This window comes from Calliopsis andreniformis, chromosome 8 (assembly GCF_051401765.1).
Source record: "Calliopsis andreniformis isolate RMS-2024a chromosome 8, iyCalAndr_principal, whole genome shotgun sequence".
NCBI lineage: Eukaryota > Metazoa > Arthropoda > Insecta > Hymenoptera > Andrenidae > Calliopsis > Calliopsis andreniformis.
In genome coordinates, this window is record NC_135069.1 from 4,967,181 (window position 1) to 4,986,293 (window position 19,113).

The 19,113-nt window shown below is 40.6% G+C and overlaps 4 protein-coding genes and 1 long non-coding RNA gene across 11 annotated transcripts in view; 1 reads left to right on the forward strand and 4 right to left on the reverse strand.

Annotated features, from left to right (window-relative positions):
• Window positions 1-4,807, reverse strand: part of LOC143182437 (uncharacterized) — a 282,085-nt gene extending 277,278 nt beyond the window's left edge. For all 5 annotated transcript variants that reach the window (XM_076383419.1, XM_076383418.1, XM_076383420.1 and 2 more), the window contains exon 1: window positions 3,366-4,807. In XM_076383419.1, the coding sequence (XP_076239534.1) occupies window positions 3,366-4,657 (1,292 nt within the window). In that variant the 5' untranslated portion in view covers window positions 4,658-4,807. The remainder of the gene's footprint in view (window positions 1-3,365) is intronic.
• Window positions 4,808-4,931: 124 nt separating this feature from the next.
• LOC143182052 (uncharacterized) lies at window positions 4,932-6,048 on the reverse strand. The gene is made up of 4 exons (XR_013002389.1): window positions 6,024-6,048; window positions 5,796-5,982; window positions 5,553-5,666; window positions 4,932-5,467 (listed from the first exon to the last, which is right to left on the reverse strand). It is a non-coding gene; the product is annotated as an uncharacterized LOC143182052 (long non-coding RNA).
• A 1,674-nt stretch (window positions 6,049-7,722) lies between these two features.
• Window positions 7,723-11,623, reverse strand: Droj2 (DnaJ heat shock protein family (Hsp40) member A4-like). Of its 2 annotated transcripts, none has more exons than XM_076383422.1 (5): window positions 11,467-11,623; window positions 9,820-10,011; window positions 9,447-9,744; window positions 9,035-9,374; window positions 7,723-8,954 (listed from the first exon to the last, which is right to left on the reverse strand). In XM_076383422.1, exons 2-5 carry the CDS (start codon window positions 9,949-9,951, stop codon window positions 8,525-8,527), a joined length of 1,200 nt encoding a protein of 399 aa, XP_076239537.1. In that variant the 5' UTR covers window positions 9,952-10,011; window positions 11,467-11,623; the 3' UTR covers window positions 7,723-8,524. The 2 variants fall into 2 exon arrangements, with proteins under 2 accessions (XP_076239537.1, XP_076239538.1); XM_076383423.1 differs by having other exon boundaries at window positions 9,820-10,008; window positions 11,467-11,615.
• Window positions 11,624-12,382: 759 nt separating this feature from the next.
• Window positions 12,383-14,856, forward strand: Rps24 (ribosomal protein S24). 2 transcript variants are annotated; one of them, XM_076383303.1, is made up of 5 exons: window positions 12,383-12,464; window positions 12,824-12,892; window positions 13,030-13,353; window positions 14,087-14,161; window positions 14,705-14,856. In XM_076383303.1, exons 1-4 carry the CDS (start codon window positions 12,462-12,464, stop codon window positions 14,096-14,098), a joined length of 408 nt encoding a protein of 135 aa, XP_076239418.1. In that variant the 5' UTR covers window positions 12,383-12,461; the 3' UTR covers window positions 14,099-14,161; window positions 14,705-14,856. The 2 variants fall into 2 exon arrangements, with proteins under 2 accessions (XP_076239418.1, XP_076239419.1); XM_076383304.1 differs by lacking the exon at window positions 14,087-14,161 and having other exon boundaries at window positions 12,384-12,464.
• Window positions 14,847-16,607, reverse strand: LOC143182053 (uncharacterized). Its single transcript, XM_076382796.1, has 8 exons — window positions 16,603-16,607; window positions 16,420-16,530; window positions 16,221-16,354; window positions 16,036-16,173; window positions 15,938-15,982; window positions 15,809-15,889; window positions 15,520-15,738; window positions 14,847-15,428 (listed from the first exon to the last, which is right to left on the reverse strand). Exons 1-8 carry the CDS (start codon window positions 16,605-16,607, stop codon window positions 15,013-15,015), a joined length of 1,149 nt encoding a protein of 382 aa, XP_076238911.1. The 3' UTR covers window positions 14,847-15,012.
• Between the last annotated feature and the right edge of the window lie 2,506 nt (window positions 16,608-19,113).

The following is a 19,113-nucleotide window of genomic DNA, read 5'->3' on the forward strand; positions in this document are numbered from 1 at the left end:
GAAACGAAGTCTGGACACCTAGAAGGTATACGTACGAGAAGAGAAAACGAAGAGAGACAACAGGCCTGTAGGCATTATAAATCAAGAAGAGGTCCGTAAAGGGAACGTCGGTGGCGAAGGCGAAAGAAGAGTGAAGAAGCTTGCGAGGAAAGACGGGGCACGGTACGTAGGGGATGAGAGAGAGCGAGAGAGAACGAGGGGCAAAGAGGGAGGCATGGTCGTACATCACCGCTGGTATTTACGACGTACCATCGTAAATCAATGATCGCACGAACAGCGCGGTTCAACGAAATTCCTTTTCCCTTCCTATATGCCCCCCTTCCTTCCGACCATTCCGTCGCTTCCTGTACACGAGCCGATGCGAGAATCTGTCCCGCCATATATCGCCGCGGACAGAGGATGCTGAGGCCTAAAGAATCCTTCAAGGAATCCTTGCTCGCGGCCACGACGTATCGACAATGTATCTTCGCGAGATAAAAACTATTTGTCTAGGCAGAATTTTTGAGCACGTGGCTGAAGGCATTGGTCGGCTCCCATAATTCATATGGCTACGAGAGGTCTTTGCAAGTGGCTTTTTTGAGCGACTGGGGTCGGTTCGAGGATCGATTGTGGGAGAATCTTTGAAGGAACTTTTTCTTTTTTTATTTTGGTGGAAGAGATGCGATGAAGTTTGCGCAAAGGGGGATGCAAGACGCGTGGAGGATGAGGACTGGCTTTTCTAAGAATGTGGTGGAAGTGTTTTAGAAGTCCTGTTTTTGGAGAGGGTAAATCTTTGTTCTTGTGTATGAAGATTTCAAGATTTACTAGCCAGTGTTTTTTAAAGAAATCCTGCTATTTTTTATGGACGTAGAAGACTTGAGAATATAAATACACTATGCCTTACAATGTTTCCCACATCGAAGATTCCCCAGTCCTCGAACCGGGACTGCCCCCTTATTAAACCATATGGCTGAAGTTCCGTCTTCCTCCCACGCTCTCAACCGACAATTTCCTTCCCACTGCGACATTTGTTGAACAGAACCGACTGTGCTAGACAGCGAGGCCCTCGAATCCGTTTCACGTGGAAACCGAAGGAAAAAAACAGGTAAAAAAAAAGAAGGAAAGCAGTGACCAGCGCCCTTGTCGATTCAGGCAAAGGAGCAATGGACCACGGGGGTAGCACGGTCAGTCGCAGGCAGCGGGGCATTGTTTGTCGGGGCCCTTTAAACGTCATTTAAACCGTGACTCTTGCCAGCCCAGGAAGGATCGTTTTAACGAGGTTTGGGACAGACCCCAGGTCAGGTCTCTTCTGCCACGGCGCGATTACGACACGAGGCGTTGCCCTTTGCCGACAACCTCCAGGAACCGACTTCCCTTCGCGCGACACAAAGGTGGATGGTATCTCGTCACAGCTGATCCCGCGTGATCCGTGTTAAATCACGTCGCGCGATTATCGGCCCGCCGACCCCAAGTTTGGCGAGTCATCCCCCCTGGGGAATGATGAATCCTCCTGTTTTCTCAGGTTACTCGAGATTCGCGACGCCTCGGGGCGTTTTGGGACACTCGTTGACAGGCTTGTAGAGGATAAATTAGATGTTGAACTTTGACCCTTCGTCCTCCGTGGGCGGCGTACGCTTCACGGAGTGGTGTAGAGAGGCGAGAGGAATTTCATGAGGAGGATTTATGAGAAACGAGGTTTCATTTGAAAATGAGGTATTTAACTATAAGGTAAATGTCCCAGTAGCTGATCATGTCAGAAAATCCTCCAATATAAAAAAGGATCTCTGCAGATCAATCATAATAAACCACAAGCCTCATTGGACAGTTTTAAATATTTACAGCTTCTCAGCAGCCCAGCCAAGAATAGCTTTAATTTCTACGCTCTGGGGCTAGTCGAGACAGTCCCCTCGACAATACGACAGAAGGGACGGAAGGAAACAGAGGATACGTGTAGCGTCTTGGCAAAGACAGCCGTAAAAAAGGCGCGGTGGAAGAGATGAAAGTGACCCTCGAACGGACTTTGAAAAGAGCCATAAAAGTACAATGAGGGGTTAGAAGGAAGACGCCTTCGCTTTCCACGCGCTGGATGACGGAGGCGGGAAAGAAGGGCCTTGCTCCCAGAAAATTCGTGTTTTTTAGTCGAACGTCGGAGAGATCACAAAGGCCGACGAGAAGAGGGACAAAACCTTTTTAAGATCCCCGAGAACGAGCAAGTGTCTGCGTGCTTAGGTGATGAAACTCTCCTTGGCTGCTTGTTACCCACGCACTCCCGAGGAGCTTTATCAGAACAGGAACATAAGTCGTTTTTTGAATAGCGATACATTTCCCTGGGAAATCCCCTTTACCGAATTTCCTTTCCTTTCTGTAGGGACGAATCTCGCGTGGTTCTGTTTCCGACTTTTTGTCCTAATTTACCAGGATGGTTCGCTAATCTTATTTTCCCTGTACTGGACGCAATTTAATTCCATTAGCGAAATTAAAGTTCTAGCGGGAACGTTTAACTGCGGATCGATGCCACTAACCCGCAAAACCATTAAGATAAACCCCCTCGTGAAGTCAATTCTGAATAACGTAGTTGGAGAGCCTATTTGCGTTCCAATCGTGTCACTCGTTTGCTCGAAAATTGTATGCGCTGGATAAATTCGAGGATATTTTTGGGAAAGTTATTCGTTTAATACAGATGACCGGTGAAAGTTGATAGCGTCACGAGTGTTCAAATAATTCGATTAAAATTTTGCGATTTGTTGAACCGAGTTTGTTGTATTTGCGTGATAGTTTTATCTCGGATCTAACATTTTAAATTCTTCCTAATATTCGAGAATGAAAATTACACACATGAAAAGTATTCCAAGATCTAAATTCTTCGATGAAAACATTAATACAGACAATTTTGACACCAATATTAATCCAGACATGCCTAAATTTTTTTCTGTACTGAGTTTATTGCTGAAAATTCTGCTAAAAGAATTATGGACATGTTTGGGTTAATATATGATCATTAACATAACTGTGAAAAAGTAAATCAATTATAGAGAGAGTTAAAAAATGCCATTTTTATACAAGGATATACATTAACACTACTTCTCAATCACTTTAAAAAATTTCTTATGCCTATTACTCAATCTAAATTACAACTCCAAAACGAACTGATTCCTCATTCTCAAGCCTTAAGGAACTGAACTGAACAATTCGTCAAAGAAGTATAAGCTTCAAACCCAAACAAACTTCGTCTCCTTATTATCATTAAATCAAACGAATAAAAAATCATCAAGCGATATTAAACCCTGAATCTCAATATGCTCGTCTCTTACAACATCCATCAAAATGACCTTTCTTTAACTCTCTGCGTACCACCACCACGAGAGTACCCAAAAAAGGCCACTGACCTGATATAAATGATGACCCCGTTGGTGCATATCCTTTTCCATCCACGTGGCACCGTGATCGCCTGCTGTTGCTGTTGCTGCTGCGCGACGACCGCGCCACCGTTCATTGTCAACACGACATTCTGACCGGCATTGTCATTGTTGCTCGAGTTGTTGATGCACGACAACGGGGGCTGACGCGCAGCCTGCTGCGCGCACGAAACACCGCCAACCGCGGCCACACCGTCGTGTCCCGTTTGACTCTGACTCTCAGGGCTGCTCAGGCTGCTGTACGTCGACGATTCCCCCGTATCCGAGCGAACAGAGTCGCAGCTAGCCGCACCACTACCACCATTACCAACAACAACAACAACACTGCCTCCACTATTAACACCCACGCCGGGGGTCGACGAAGACGCGGAAATCCCAGAGCCCTGACCCTCGTAAGCGTCCTGGCGACTCTTCTCCTCCATGCGCTGCTCGACACCGTCGCCCTGAAAGACACTCTGCGACGGTTCGTTTCCCTGTCTCACGTAGACGCAACCAGCGTCGTCGCTGAGAAGCCCGACACAATTCTCCGGATTCCCTTGCGCGACCCTGCCACCGTAGCCATCCAGCCGCGCCCCAGAAGGATACATCTCTCCCATCCTAGACGGGAACAATTTCCCCGCGACCATGTCTCCTCCGTTCACCCTACCCATCGCCTCCACGTTGTTCATAGCATCGTTCCCAGGGTCGCCCTCCATGCCGCCTCTCCCTGCTCCGCTCTTGCTATCAGACACCACGCACGTCATACTCGCGGACGCGCCAGTAGCCTGCACGTTCGCCTGGCGGTACAGCAGCCCATTATTCGAGACGATGGCCCCGTAGTCCTCCTCTTCCTCGGACAATCTCGCGACTCTCCCGTCCCCATCGGCGGCGTACTCGAGGGGCTTCAGCCTGCAACAGTTGCTGGCGGTGACGTTGTTGTCGTTGCAGTATATGGCGGTTTTGGCGGGAAACGTCGCCGCCGCCGTCGCCAGCTGCGGCGGCAGAATGCCGGCGTACGTCGCCTGCTGCGGAGACTGGTAGCCGACTGCGGTCGCAGCAGCAGCAGCAGCAGCAGCGGCGGCGGCATTCTGACCGACCGCCGTCGCGTACGCGAAATTCTCCCCCGAGACGTAGACTAGAACGCTGTTCTGCTGAATCCCCTGCGCGTGCTGGGCGCGAGCTTGCTCCTGGTGCTGCTGCTGTTGCTGGCTAGGATGCTGTTGCTGCTGCTGGTGAGTCGGGGGAGCAGGGTGCGTAGACGGCTGCTCAGGCTTGCCGGCCATGGTCCAGGTCCAGCAGCGCTGCAGGTAACCCCGACATCACTGGAACGCGGGTAGCACGCCGAAGTGGAGGTACCTCGAGGTCCTGCCGCATCCTCCGGCCTCGAACAGGAACCACCGCGCGCCTGGACACTGTCGTGGACTCTACGCCGTCGATCCACTACGTTCGCGAGGTCCTTCGTCCTGGCCACGCACGCTCACCGATGCTTGAAACGTTGCAGCTGCCGTGCACGTTCTCGGCGCTCGACATCCTCACCGCGGCGCACGGCATGCCAACGGATGGTTCACCGACCCGCCTCTCTCCTCTCGACGATCCTCTCACTACGAAGTTTTCAGTCAGATGGAGATTTTCGAGACGAACCACGACCGCTGCACGCTGGTCAATCTCTGTGGCTTCTTTGGGTATCTTATGGCCTCAGTTTTCGAATTTCGAAGGTTGAGAGGTTTCAAGGTGAAGCACGGTTATCACTGGACGCCGGTCAATGCCCTAACCTCTCTGAGAGATCAAGGTTTTGGAGTATTTCAGAGCCTCTTGAGGAGCTTTCAATTATCGTATGCTGGAAATCATAATAGAGTTGTAGTATCGTTAGTGGGGAATTGTTGAGAGAAGAGTGATGAAGTGTAGTACAGTGGTTTTTGGTTCCCACGTTTTTAGTTGAGAATCTTTGCAAGAAGCCCTTGGTTCGTCACTCTTGCACTCACAAATCACATTTCCTTGGACTTCGACTTAGAAATCGTAACGTCAACATCGGAGCACTCTCTTCGAACTATCGCATTTCGGCTTCTTCTGACGAATTTTCAAAATTCAGCACGCTGGAAATCATAATAAAGCAATATTATTTTTAAATCGTTGATAAATAGCGCTGAGGAGTAGTACAGTGATTTTATAGATCCTCACAGAAGCCTTAATTTATCACTCTCACAGCCACAAATCGTATTTTCGTAAACTTCGATCCCCAGTAGTCGCAGCTCCGAATCGCCTCGAAATCTTCATTCCCTGCACCGGCTCCGTCTGTAGTACAACATTGTTTATTAGGAAATTACGTCGTCACACGCAAGGTCGATTCACAAAGCGACAGGCCATTTGTCTCGCTGGATCCAGCCGCGTCGAAACAACAATGGGGCCAAGCATTAAGCTAACCTAGACTCGAGCACGCTGCGACACGTAGTACGCGTGTTGAAAATTGAGAACGGCGTCGCTGGGTAATATCGTTGAAACGTTGCGTAGTCGTCGACGTTCACGCTAAGACGCCGACGGGTTTCACGTAGAAGAGTCACCGTAGTTGTGTCATTGCCACGGTCCCGTTCGCGGTCGAAGTCCCGATTAACTCCGTTTCACATGTACGCACTCACTACAGAACGAAGGAACGATAAATGGCACTCAACTGTGTCATCGTGGGCCACTGTCACTGAAAAAAATATATAGACGCATACGTATTATACGTATATAGAATACCGCTGTGAATCTTCTACGTTCCACTCACTGGTAGAGGAAAGCCATCTCGACACTGATCATTACGCACAGGTTTAATACATCGTGAGAGCGAACCAAGCTCGATCGGTAATGGCACGAATACACACTCTTCGGTATGAAAAAAAAAAAAAAACACTTTAGAACGCCGTAACAATTCGCGTTAAATCGCACGGACGGACGTACGTCGTGTTATGACGCTGTGTCATCGTCACAGCAGCAGTAGCACCACCACCACCACCACCACCACCACCACTGCCTCTCCACCACCACCACTAGTACTACCACCACTACCACCGGTCGCGGTTACGAACTCGGGTTAAGTTAACTAACCCTCTTCTCGACTCGAACACCTGCGCGGGCCGCGCTCATCGTTTTCACCGAACCTTCGCCTCTCCTCGGGATCCGCGTGAAAACGCACGCACGCTTTTATTATTCGCCGCGCAGCAGGGCCGCCTCGACTCCACAGGCCGATCCTTTGTCGTCTGCTTCGTTGGTCACTTTCCCTCGTGAGAGACGGACACCGCGCAGGCCACTGAACGCAATTCCATCACGCAGATGCTGTGCGTACGATGTTTTCGCGTAACTGATATTGGAAAAATATGGCTCCCTCCGCATACCCAGAAACCTTTGCGGCATCTCGACGGCTGGCTTTCGGCCACTCGTGTTCTACGAACGTTATAAAAACATCGACCCTCGCCGCGATTATATCGCCATCGTTAGGCAATTCCGCGTAACTCAAAGGCACGTTAACATTGTTACCGCTGACGAACAGGGATTCCATGGAGCTGTGTGCATGCATTATGCGTCTTTCATGGGCCCTTTTATTTCAGGAGATTTAACCGTGCCATTATCTTGTGTACGGTATTCGAGACGCCTGGAGAATATTATTTTGACTAACTGCAGAATGATGGTGTTAGGAAGATGAGAGAATTCGATGGCGATTTTGAGAGACACATGTGAAGGGTAGAAGGTAGAACTTCGATTTTCTTTTCTTTTCATAGTTCACATTATTCTTTCAATTTATTTGAGACGATTCAAAAAAGTACTAATCAATCACCAATTTATCTATAATAAATAAGATTACAATACGTCTATTTAAATTCGCTATAGTAGTTGCGGACGAGTACATGACCTTGTATACGGTAAATTATGCGAATGTATTGAAGGCGTATTTAATGCAATTGCAGACTTACGATCGTTAAAATGGACACTTTCTTTATGCGAATTTGTTAGACTTAGTGCAAACGAACGGACGAAACGTGCGTTCGTTTGGATGTCACACAAAAACAGCTTATCGACGTTAGTGGAGATTTTTAAGAAATCATCATTTCAGTATTATAAGCGAATACTGAAATATAGTTCTTCTTTTATTACAACAAATAGTATTTCTGAATACGCGCATCAGTCCACTCACACACACAGGAACCACGATTTTTCTTATATTATACTATTAATGAACATAAATTTTTTCTCGTCAATATCGTCGCGAGTTAATATACAAAAATTACTAAAAAAAAAAAATGGAAATCAAACGTTACGTGTAAGGAAATGTCCTAGAAAAATAAAGCGAGATCTGTAATAAAAACTACAAATAAACGGTAGTTTTATCTTTTTCATTGTGTAATTTTCACCGATATATTTCATATAACTATCTTCATAATTGTCACAGAACATAGTTCACAATATTAAGCTAAATTCAAAAAGTTCGTGCAATGAAATTTCACCAAAGAACTTAAAGGAATTACAGATATACAGACAAGATACTAATAGTTTCATTAGACAGTCTAATTTTATTTGCTAGCATTCAGTATGCGCATAATCAGTGTCAAAAACTGCTAATTAATGGATAAAGAAATAATTTTACGAATAACAGGAAAAATGGTAGTCCGAATGTTCAACGTTACATGATACAGTTGATTATGTTTTTGCATTTTACTATTATTACACGATGTTACGGTAGATGGTATGTTCACCATTTCTTATCACTTTCTTTTATGATAAGTACATCTTTTGTTTAATACTTTTCTACAGCAAGCGATTCACTAATTATAATCAGTTTACTAATTTTCACCAGAATTTATAATTTCATCGGGGAGTGATAAACGTTATCGTCATCAACCAGCGTCAACGATCTTTTTCTATACAATTTAAGTTATCTCTGTGTGTGATCTTTGCGTTTAGAATCCTTGGTGACTCCATAATGGGTATTCACAGTCGTACACATACCTAGACATTGCTCTCAGACTTCTTTTCGATTCGTCTTGAAGAACTTCCCTATATACGTCCGCATCCTTTCGTTCTTCTGTTAATACATGTGATTCAAAATCGAGCGAATATGGGACAAAAGTTTAAAATGAAAGAATGACCATATTTATTGTGACATTAATGTTATCGAATTAATGTGTGGCACATTGGACTCGTGAAGGACCACCTTCGTCCTCTTCGTATGCCTGTCGTTGCTCTCTTCGCCTCGCTTCCTGTTCTGCATCCAAATCAGTGAGTATGCATTCTTCGCTTCCCTCTGGAATAATAACTTCTTCCCTCGGAGGTAAACATTGTTCAAGCGTTGGAATAACAGCAGGATCGATGGTTTTCGGGAAGTTGACTACGAAGTGAATTATAAGTCTGCCATGGGTGAATGGGTCCTTATGCACCGGCATTCCTTCGTTCAAGATACACTTCAGATCTCCGTGCTTCGTGACAGTTCCAGGAAGCGAGGTTACTACAAGATCTCTTCCGTCCAAAGTGCGAATAACTTTTTTGAATCCGCATAAAGCCTCTACGAGCTCTAGCTGCATCCTCATTATTAAATCGTGACGTGAACGCCTAAAATGTATTTATATTAGCAAATATACGATCAACAAATGATAGGACTCAATGAAGATGGTAGTAATGAGTATACTGACTTGAAAACTTCGTGTTCCTTTTCTTCGAGAAGAATAACAATATCTCCTGGTTCATAGTCTGGCTCCTGATCACCTTCTCCGCTAAAAACAATCTTCTGCCCGTCTACCATACCTGGATCGACGTGAACTTCCAAAATTTTCCTATCTCTAATAGTCTTCCTACCCCCACATTGTTTACACCGGTCACGTGGATTTATACGTTCGCCTTGACCTTTACAGTCTAAACATACAGTCTGCATGTGCTGCAGCATTCCTGGACCTAGCTGCTGTATTTGAACTTGCATGCCAGATCCATGACACGTTGAACATTGTTCTACGGAACCTTTCTTTCCACCAATACCTAAGGAAGAAAATAAAATAATTCCCTGCTTCAAAAAAGAATTTTCTAGAAGGATTACCGATTATAGCATACCTTCACACTTATCACAAATGACATTCTTCTGCAGAGCTAGTTTACGAACAGTGCCTTTATACAGTTCCTCCAATGAAACAGATAACTGATGTATAACATCTTGACCTTTGTGGTCTCTCCTTCGACCACCCCTCCCACCAAAACTCGGTCCAAAGAACATGTCAAAGATGTCCATTGGAGAAGAGAACACATTGCCTCCTCCACCACCTTCTTTCAGAGCTTGTTCTCCACCCTGATCATAAATTCGCTTCTTTTCTGGGTTTGATAATACTTCATATGCTTGTGAGATTTGCTTGAACTGCAATTAAAATAACAGTGAATGACCAAATGTCAGTACTGATTATTTTATTGTGTTTAAAAAAAGAATACTAACTCTTTCTCCTTCATTAGGGTTCTTATCAGGGTGAAATTTCAGAGCAAGTTTTCTGTAAGCTTTCTTTAAGTCTTCTTGAGTACATCCTGGTTTCACACCCAGCACATCATAATACGTTGTTTCTTTCACCATTTTGTACGAGATTGTTTACACTGAAGAAATTGATCTGCAATTAGGCTAGTACTGCTCCTGCTAATAACAAAATACAGATTTTGTTATAAATACTTGCAATTTTACATACATGTTCTAATAATTAAAATTTCTTTAGAACTCCATTTTTTATTAAAACAGATATGATTTACAAGGCAAATTAATACATGTATACAGTGCATGTTGTGCCTTAAATACCATAATTATTCTATTTACTAATATATGTATGCCAGATACTTAAAAAAAAAACTTGATACAATAGGAAACTGAAATGCCTTGTCTAAGAAACCAATTATTATTTGACTTGGTAATGCACAGGACTTATATGCACCGAATCCATTAAAGAAATAGTACTGTACATCTCATTTAAAATTCATTAGATAATGATGCTGCAAATACAGGCAAAACTTTGAGATCTAATTAAAAATATTGCAAAACATTCACAGAATTTGCATCAAGTGTCACAGTATTGGGAATATTTAAATACACTTTATATTCCATTCAAGAATATTTATAAACTGTGACCTTGAACTTCAAGCATTTTCCATATAAAAAATAATACAACATAATTAAATACTATAATCATAATTTTTGTGATCTTATTCGCATTTTTTTAATTTAAACAAGAATTCTCAGCCATCAAACCGAATTAACTGCATGCTCATGGAAAACTCTAGCAAATCATATCCATGTGCGTGTTTGGTTTCAAAATGGCGACCACGTTCATTTCGAAACGGTAAAACATAATAAATTGATACGGAAGAGGAAATTAAAACGTGCTTTCGGCACAGCGCACTACTCCATATCGTATCATGAACAAAGAACACCACACATTCTAGATCCTTCTGCTAACATCTGCATACATATATACATATGTATGTATGTATATACACATCAGAAAACCTGCCGGTTGAAAATCAGCCAGGAAAAAGTCAAAAAGTGTTCCAATACGATTTTATCGACTAAAAAACTAGTATTAGCGTTCGAAACCGATATGCCACGAGAAACGAAATATCACGAGCGAAATGACTTCCCGACAACCGAAATGACAGATACGATCAGCAACTTCACTGCGTTAGTTACTCGTGCGAGTTGAGGCAATAGGAATCATCCACCATTTTTCAACGTTAAAGTGCGAGTCACGGACGAGCTACGGGCTTATATAGCATGATAACACTCGTTGACGTCCCATTTCGTAATATTCGATATGCTAGACCGTGTCTAGGGCCATTGTTCAACCTTCAAGCGTTCACCTTAAGTTCGAGAACTGATCGATGCCACGTTAAATCCGAGCTAATTATTTCCCCCGATGTCTAAGAATCGTTCTATCGTGCGGCTACGACTATGCGTGTTAACGCTACACGGATTCCCATCGACGCAAAAATTCACGAGGCTAAACGATCGATCGTGCGATTCGACGGCGAAGATTCTATTCGTCTGCGCATATTTCCGTGGAATTTTCGCAGCGACACGCGATTATCGTCGCCCTTTTCTTACCTGGATCAGCAGAAAGTAAACTGCTCGTGAAATATATCCGCGTGCTCTGAACGCTCGTACTGTTCCACGTAATAGTATTCGACGAACTGTTGTAAGCGCATAGAACTCTCACCAATATCACCGCTCGTGTCCGTTCTCGAAACTTCCTAGAAGAATAATGGACGTTACTCGAAAGGGAACCAATCAGATAGAGGAGGCACCGTGCCCAGCGCCAAACGCGATTACGGTCTTTTCCAGAATTAGAGAAGGTGCAGGCTCTTGCATTGTCGATAATATGGAGTCTTGCATTTTTTTTATCTGGGAAAGACAAAGAAATTGATGAATATATACAAATTTTGATATATTTTAGTATTTATCGCGGGTATTCTTTCGTTGGAGCACGAGAACGGTCGCAATTGGTTTTACCAGTATTTCATATAATTAAAAAACTGGGATTTCGAATGTTTAGTTTGTTTAAAATGATATGCTCAATTTTACAGATTTATTCAAAATTCGAACTCAAAGAATTTTCTGATTTTAATGGCTTTAATATTCGTGCTATTTGAAAACTATAAAATTTGTACGAATTAATTAAAGTTGTAGCAGTTTTTAAATTATTACTAATATTATCATTTATTAACAATAGTGATTATATAATTACCTATAAAATAATTATTTAAAATTGTATTAAGATTTCTAAAAATAAGACAAATTTTAAGCAAACCTTGAAACTTTTCTGTTGTGTGCTAAAAGTCCCTAAACAGGACATGTAATATTACTATTTTGTCTTAAATTCAAATCTCTGGTACTTGTTTAATAATTTAACTGCGTTATAAGATTTCTTTAATTTATATGGTATTATACAAATCTTATATTTATAGTTGGTAAAGAAATAAAAATTCATAAAAATGTTGATGGATTGTGTGGGGATATTAATGGTACAACAGAAATCACTGTAGATAGCGCTGCACATTTCCGTAACTGTCCTTTTGCTGGCGGTACAATAATCAAGCAAAATGGTATGTATTTTGTATCCCAAAACTGACGATTAATCGTTGAAACAAATGTGCAATATTTGATTGAAATGTTATTACCATTGCATCTTTACTTGCCTTTTACAAATATGGTTGGCAAATACCATTTTTATGAACATTTAATCCTCATAGTATCTTGACTTGAGTATCTCAATTGGCGGTGTACATGCTGTTAACATGTCAATGAAAATGTAAATAAAAATACCGTATTTGAATACATGAGTTCAATTCGGGAAGAAATTATTCCTGTAGATTTCTAAGCACTACTGTTTCAATCGGTGTAAGTCTGAAACGAATATGAAATAATCATAACCTTAAGATCATGTTATCGTTTTTGATTACAGACGGAAGGTGCAGTTACAATCAGAACTCGGAAGTTCATGAGCAATCGGCTGCTATGCCGAAAACAAATGGTACATAATTTTGTAATATTATTATTCACGTTCAAGATTTAGGAGACGTTTTATATTCTGTCATGTTTGTAGTTGTCACCTCTTTGGTAGTACGCTGCACACGTTGTGTATTCGTAAAAATTCTTTTTGTGTTGCAGGTTGTAGATGTTTTCCATCCAGGTCATCCGTCAGTCCGCAAAACGGAAATCCGTGAAAAATTAGCCAAAATGTACAAAGTTACACCAGATGTAGTTTTTGTGTTCGGTTTCCAAACCAATTTTGGTGGTGGCAAATCTACTGGATTTGCTTTAATATATGACACATTAGACTATGCAAAGAAATTTGAACCTAAATACAGGTTAGCAAGGCATGGATTATTTGAGAAACAGAAACAAACAAGAAAACAACGCAAAGAACGTAAGAACAGAATGAAGAAAGTTAGGGGTACAAAGAAGAGTAAAGTAGGAGCTGCATCTAAAAAGGTATGATAATACTTTATCTACTTTTTAAACTTTTTTTTCTATTATTTTATTGGTAATAACTTTACATTTATGTAAAAATTGTTCTATGTTTTTAATTTCATTATCAAAACTTGGGTGGTTGGGTTCATCATTTTATTGGTGATGGTTTTTTTATTACATTTTTGTTTCATCACATTTTAATTTCTTATTATGGGCATGAATGGGTCTTTGGAATTAATACTTATACTTTAAATTTCTATTTTATTATTTAATTCAATTATCTTTATTATTCAGCTGCAACTTGCTGATAAATTTGCTTTCATTAATAAATTGTAGTAATTCTGATATATGTGATACAAGTTTTTTCAAATTTAATCTAGAGTTTGTAGTGTATGATATGTGCAAGAAATGTTATTCAGATGTGCCTCCATTTGATTTTTTTTCTTTTAAAATTTTGTAAAATGTTTTTAAAAAATACATATGCTATAATTTTATATCAAGACATATCCAGTACTAATCAAATTAATTAATTTATAATTATATAAATATATAAATTGTGAAGCTTTTATAATATAAGTCTAACATGGTAAATTACTGCTATTTGACTTACATAACTCTGAAACAAAAACACTGACTGGATACGTAAATTATTCATATAATCTATAATATATTATATAACAAGGATTCTTATTTTATACATATAATTTTTTTATGCATGCTATACAGCCGTATACGCTTTTTATTTACATTCTAGGGAAGGAAGTAGACAAATGCTCATTATTTGTACTACAAGCCTCAAGAGGGAACATAATTATGATGCTCATACATGGTCAGCATGCAAACTTCTAAGTTTGGTTGTCCCAATTTGCAATAGTTTTTCTTGCTTTCCCTCTCCTGTTATTCTAATTCAATATATACCTCACACTGTGGTGTTGACTTAATACAGTACATGTAGTTTAGTTTTCACCCATTGACACAAATGTTTTAGACCATTTCACATTTTTTGCTCACTTGGTTGTTTAGTTTTTGTAGAGTAGAACAGTTGTGAGAATCCACATTCATGTATTATGATCTTTGATAACACGTATTACCTTCATAGAATCTCCTAGTATTGTACCCTTTGATATGAACCAACATTATGTATCAATATTTGAGTTAATCTTCTCTCTTTTTAAAGAACTTAATATCCCTAAATGAACCTAACACATTCAGATGAAATGAGTGACTTTCATCTTGTATCATAGTTCATCTTGTATCAAATGTACTTTTTTCATGGTACATTATTGATGTATTTTGATGTGCATGCTGAGTGTAACATTAGTCTACATTAAGAGTTAAGGTTCTTACTGACACTTTTGTTTTTACGTTGCAGTAAAACCACAAGACATCATGAAGACCACGATTTGTTCAACATCGACGTAAAAATTATTATAATTTATTACCGCAGATTTGATGATTATGATAAGTTTTACGGAATAAATGTGTATTCTTCTTGATGAACAAAAAAAACGATCTATCGCTGTACATTGTTTTATTTTACACCTCTTGATAGTACATGTTCTCGCAGCGAAAATGTTTATTTTGATACAAAAATGTTCTCGAAATATACAGAGAATTGAAATAAAAGCACAAGATTTGTAGAAATTCCATAATAATACTGTCTACAAAAATGCTACGTTATTATCCCATTAAGACTTCCACGGATCCTTTACGAACGGAAGCATCGTTGCCTCCGTCGGTTTCATTGTCTTCCATCCGTTTTTCCGTTTGCGTTGAGGAATATTCAGGTGAATCGGTCCAGGTGCTGGTTTCTATCGCCTGTGTTTCGGTTTGTTGCGTTGTCAATTGTACCTCAGTTTGGATCATGTTCTCCTCCGAAGTCGATGAGAATTTCGCAGTTTCTGGACCGTTCACACTGAATGATGTACTTCTTGCATCGGCTTCAGTACTTCCTGATGGAATGGTAGCTGGAGATTCATTAGATTCGTCTGAAGAATTCCCATCAAACCTGATAGGATTTCTAACTCCTTTTCTAATGAAGTACCAGTTACCCACGCGGAATCCCCAATCCCGGTTAGGATCGAAGGAAAGAGTAGCTGGAAATTGGCGAGAACACTAGTTGGCAGAATTCTAATTAAAGATTAAGCTATAGTTACGTTAAAAGAATATGACTTTAGAGTTACTGACACAGATCTAATTGACGCCATTCACGGTTTCTCAATCTTCTTTGCAATTGGAATCTATCCAAATCCAACACTTCAGTTGGTAAACCAATCGGCTCTGGCGTTGGAGTGGTTGTACGGCTAAACAGTTTGTTATAGATTTGGTCCTTCAAATTGCCGAACCAGTCTCCTATTTGGTGGAAGAATTCATCACTGTGAAGATTTGGCCGTAGGTTGCCAATTTCTACAATAGGAAACCATGGAACTTATGATTCTTAGATTTTATGAAGAGCCTAGAAGGGTACACTAGACACTACAGTCTGAGTATTCTGTGGCAAACTTGGCTTTCAACTCAAGAAGGCTTGAGTATACTTCTGACTGAAATGGAGTGTTATCTAGTGATAAGTTTTAGATATCAGAAATGTAAGACTTCATTAAGTCACTAGACACATTTCCTATACCTCCTGGAAAACCCTCATCCCAAGGATCTGAACAAACAGTTTATTAGTGTTTCAAGTAAACTTCACTTGTTAATGAAGACTTGTAAACACAGAATTTGTATAAAAATCAAAAGAACGAACAACAACACCTCTGTTATGAACTCCAAAGGATGCAGAAAGCTGGCAACCAGCTACTACTAGGAACACGACGAGGATTTGCATTTTTCCAGATGTACTGACTTGCGTGAAAGAATGCTCATGTCTTTATATATGCTTCGACGGAAACGAATGCTCATTAGGGGGACAATTTTATCGAGGATCAAATGGACTGCACAATACCCGTAGTCAACAATGATGACCTTGTTTCTCCCGATTCTGACGATAAGATTATTACATAGGTAAATCGACAGAATGACAGAGCTGTAATAAACACTTGTTAAGCCCAAATTTGGAAAGTAATAGTTTCCAGAGAAAGAGTATTTCACTTTATAGAGTTAGGACTTGACAGAGCTAGCTTATTAGAATTCTGTTCATGTTTACCAAGTAGTTGCATATGGGCATAAATAGGTAGTTGCAGTATATAGTAATCAGCCTTCCTGAGATCTCATTACTTCCATGATTGACAATTTCCAAGATTTTATTTTATTGTGAAAAATGTCCTTGTATACACCATTGAACTTAGTCTAATGTGTTGGGTAAAGCAGAAGCAGAGATAATTAGCTGATCTTAGACCAGAGATAAGTGCAAATTGCTAGACCAGTAAACAACTATGTGCTAAGGCTAGTGTTAAGCACATAGACAGTTGTTTACTGTACATTAGTTAATGATCAATTATGTAGACGTAGTTGCTTTTGGTGAGTCCCATAGCTTAAGGACTGCCACAGTCACCATAGTATTGGTGGTGAGGACTTGGAGTAGGCTTCTACATTAAGTAAATGTGGACAGATTTATACTCATAAGTTGTATCCTGATTACTGTTATTGAATGAACATTTAAGAAAACTTGGGACACCATAGATATCTGTTCCAAAGGTTCTCAACTTGGAGGTGGCAGCACCTATTTAGGATTGAGCAATACTACTAATACAACATATAATCACTTGTCGTGATAAAATTCTTAGTTTGTTCAATAACAAAACTTCCTGACTATTGAGTTAAATTTAAACAAATGCACAAATCTACGGTGACGCATATCTAGCCACTTCGGGTGTCCCTGTCTACCCATTATTGGATCGACTTAAGTATCGAAAATCCTAACGTAACTTGATTTCTATGCTGCATAAGTTTAGCAAAACGTAAAATAAGTCTCAAGCTACCAGATTCTCGCAATTATCACGTTAATGATCCATTTTAATAATATGTTATCGTCATTGCAGTAAAGGCTCGTAGCGCGAGTGTCGCAGAAGTTATATGTATCACGCAGATATATTGATCTCATTCTAACTCGACGAAATTGACTTCTTTGACAACAGATTGTTTTTCATAAACTAAGTCGTACATTTTACACAACTGCCTAGATTTTAGTTCTTAGAGTCTTATTTCGCAAAGATGGGCGATTTCTGCCAACTGCTGACAATGATGGATTACCAAGGCCTTTTGCCCTGTGTCCTATATAGTCTATCAAATTATATGATCATTTATATTAGTTACTGTTACCGATATGTAAAAACAACCGTTTTAGACCCATTTCTAAGATATTCAAAGCATTCCTTAACGCAATTAGAAGACAGACATACATCGAAGGTTTCCGTCTGTCTCCCATCTGACCCAAACGATTTGTGCATGTACAGTCAGAGTATGTACTCTATTAGGAACTGTATTTTAACATTTGGATAAATCAGTATGACCCATCGAAGGGCTTGTCATTTGGGAATTATCCTCAAAAGCTACCGAGCAAACTCCCGACTACCAAGCCCAGACGCAGCCTCAAGGCAGGCTGGGAGCAGATGGGCGCTAGCTCTGACCACATGTAGGAGTGGATTCGTCTGATGTGGCACGCTGGACGGAATTTCGCCTCTAACTTTCGATTATTCAAGATTTGTGGCTCCAATGTAACTCGAAACAAGTCACCAAGTGATTCTTAACCGAGCAAATGTCATAGGAGTGTAAAGACGTTCGTCATTGAGTGGCTATTTATGAAAAATCAGCATACCCAAGAACGTACGCCAACTTGGTTGGAATTCAGTTGGATGGTTGACCTCACCAAACGAACGTAAGTAAACGAATTTCTACGTGACTAATGTAACAAGGTTTAAAAATTAGGAGTAATGCGAATTTCTGGCTCGAAAGAATCGTTCGCTGAGTAGAAAGGTTAGAATACCTCTACTTTCGTGAGTTATTTGTGACATAACGCAACCTAACATCGACGAAAGGCAGCGATAGTGCAGTCAAATTGAGGTGTGTAAAGTAGGTCTGTGGGATAATAAACGTATTTGCGTGTTAACTTTGTGAAGAAGCTGCGTAGGGAGCATTATTTATGTAAACAGACTCATAGCACAGATAAGCTGAAGGAATTCGGTCGATTGTCCATCATGAATGCTCTCAGTTGGCTTTTATTGGGATGGGTCACATGATACTGTGCAGTGATGAATTGCCATTTACAAGCACCCTTTATAAAATATACATCTCTCTTAATACTGCGTGATTGAAGCATTTTTGATAAATTGCTTAAAAGGATACATACATACATTCAACAAATATTCTAGAGCACGTTCCAGGGACCTACATCTCCAAAATCCTCTCACATAGGCAACAGTTGTATTAGTAATATATTTGCTGACTTTAGCAACGATAGGAATTTCTCGTTGATGCAGTTAAGGATACCTAACACCATGGTCACACAGCTGTTCTAATTTGCGTCTTTGTAACTGATAACTGCGAAGAAAGTTGCAGTTGCGTTAACATAGATACCTAACGTGAGCACTTGGCATGTCTTCCTATTTTAGCATTAAATTTGGGATGATTTCTTTTGTATGCAATCTATTAACGAAGTGTTGATATGGGTTTATCAGCAGCCACGATACATGAACATATATATACGTTTGTTGCAGCCGGTGGGTCCGTACCCATCGATATATCAGTAGTATTGCATCGAGTCGACAATGAATAGCTTTGCTCAGTTAACTATTTTAGTATAACGTATTGTACAAAAGCAGTGTAAAATCGTAAAGTAAAATCTAT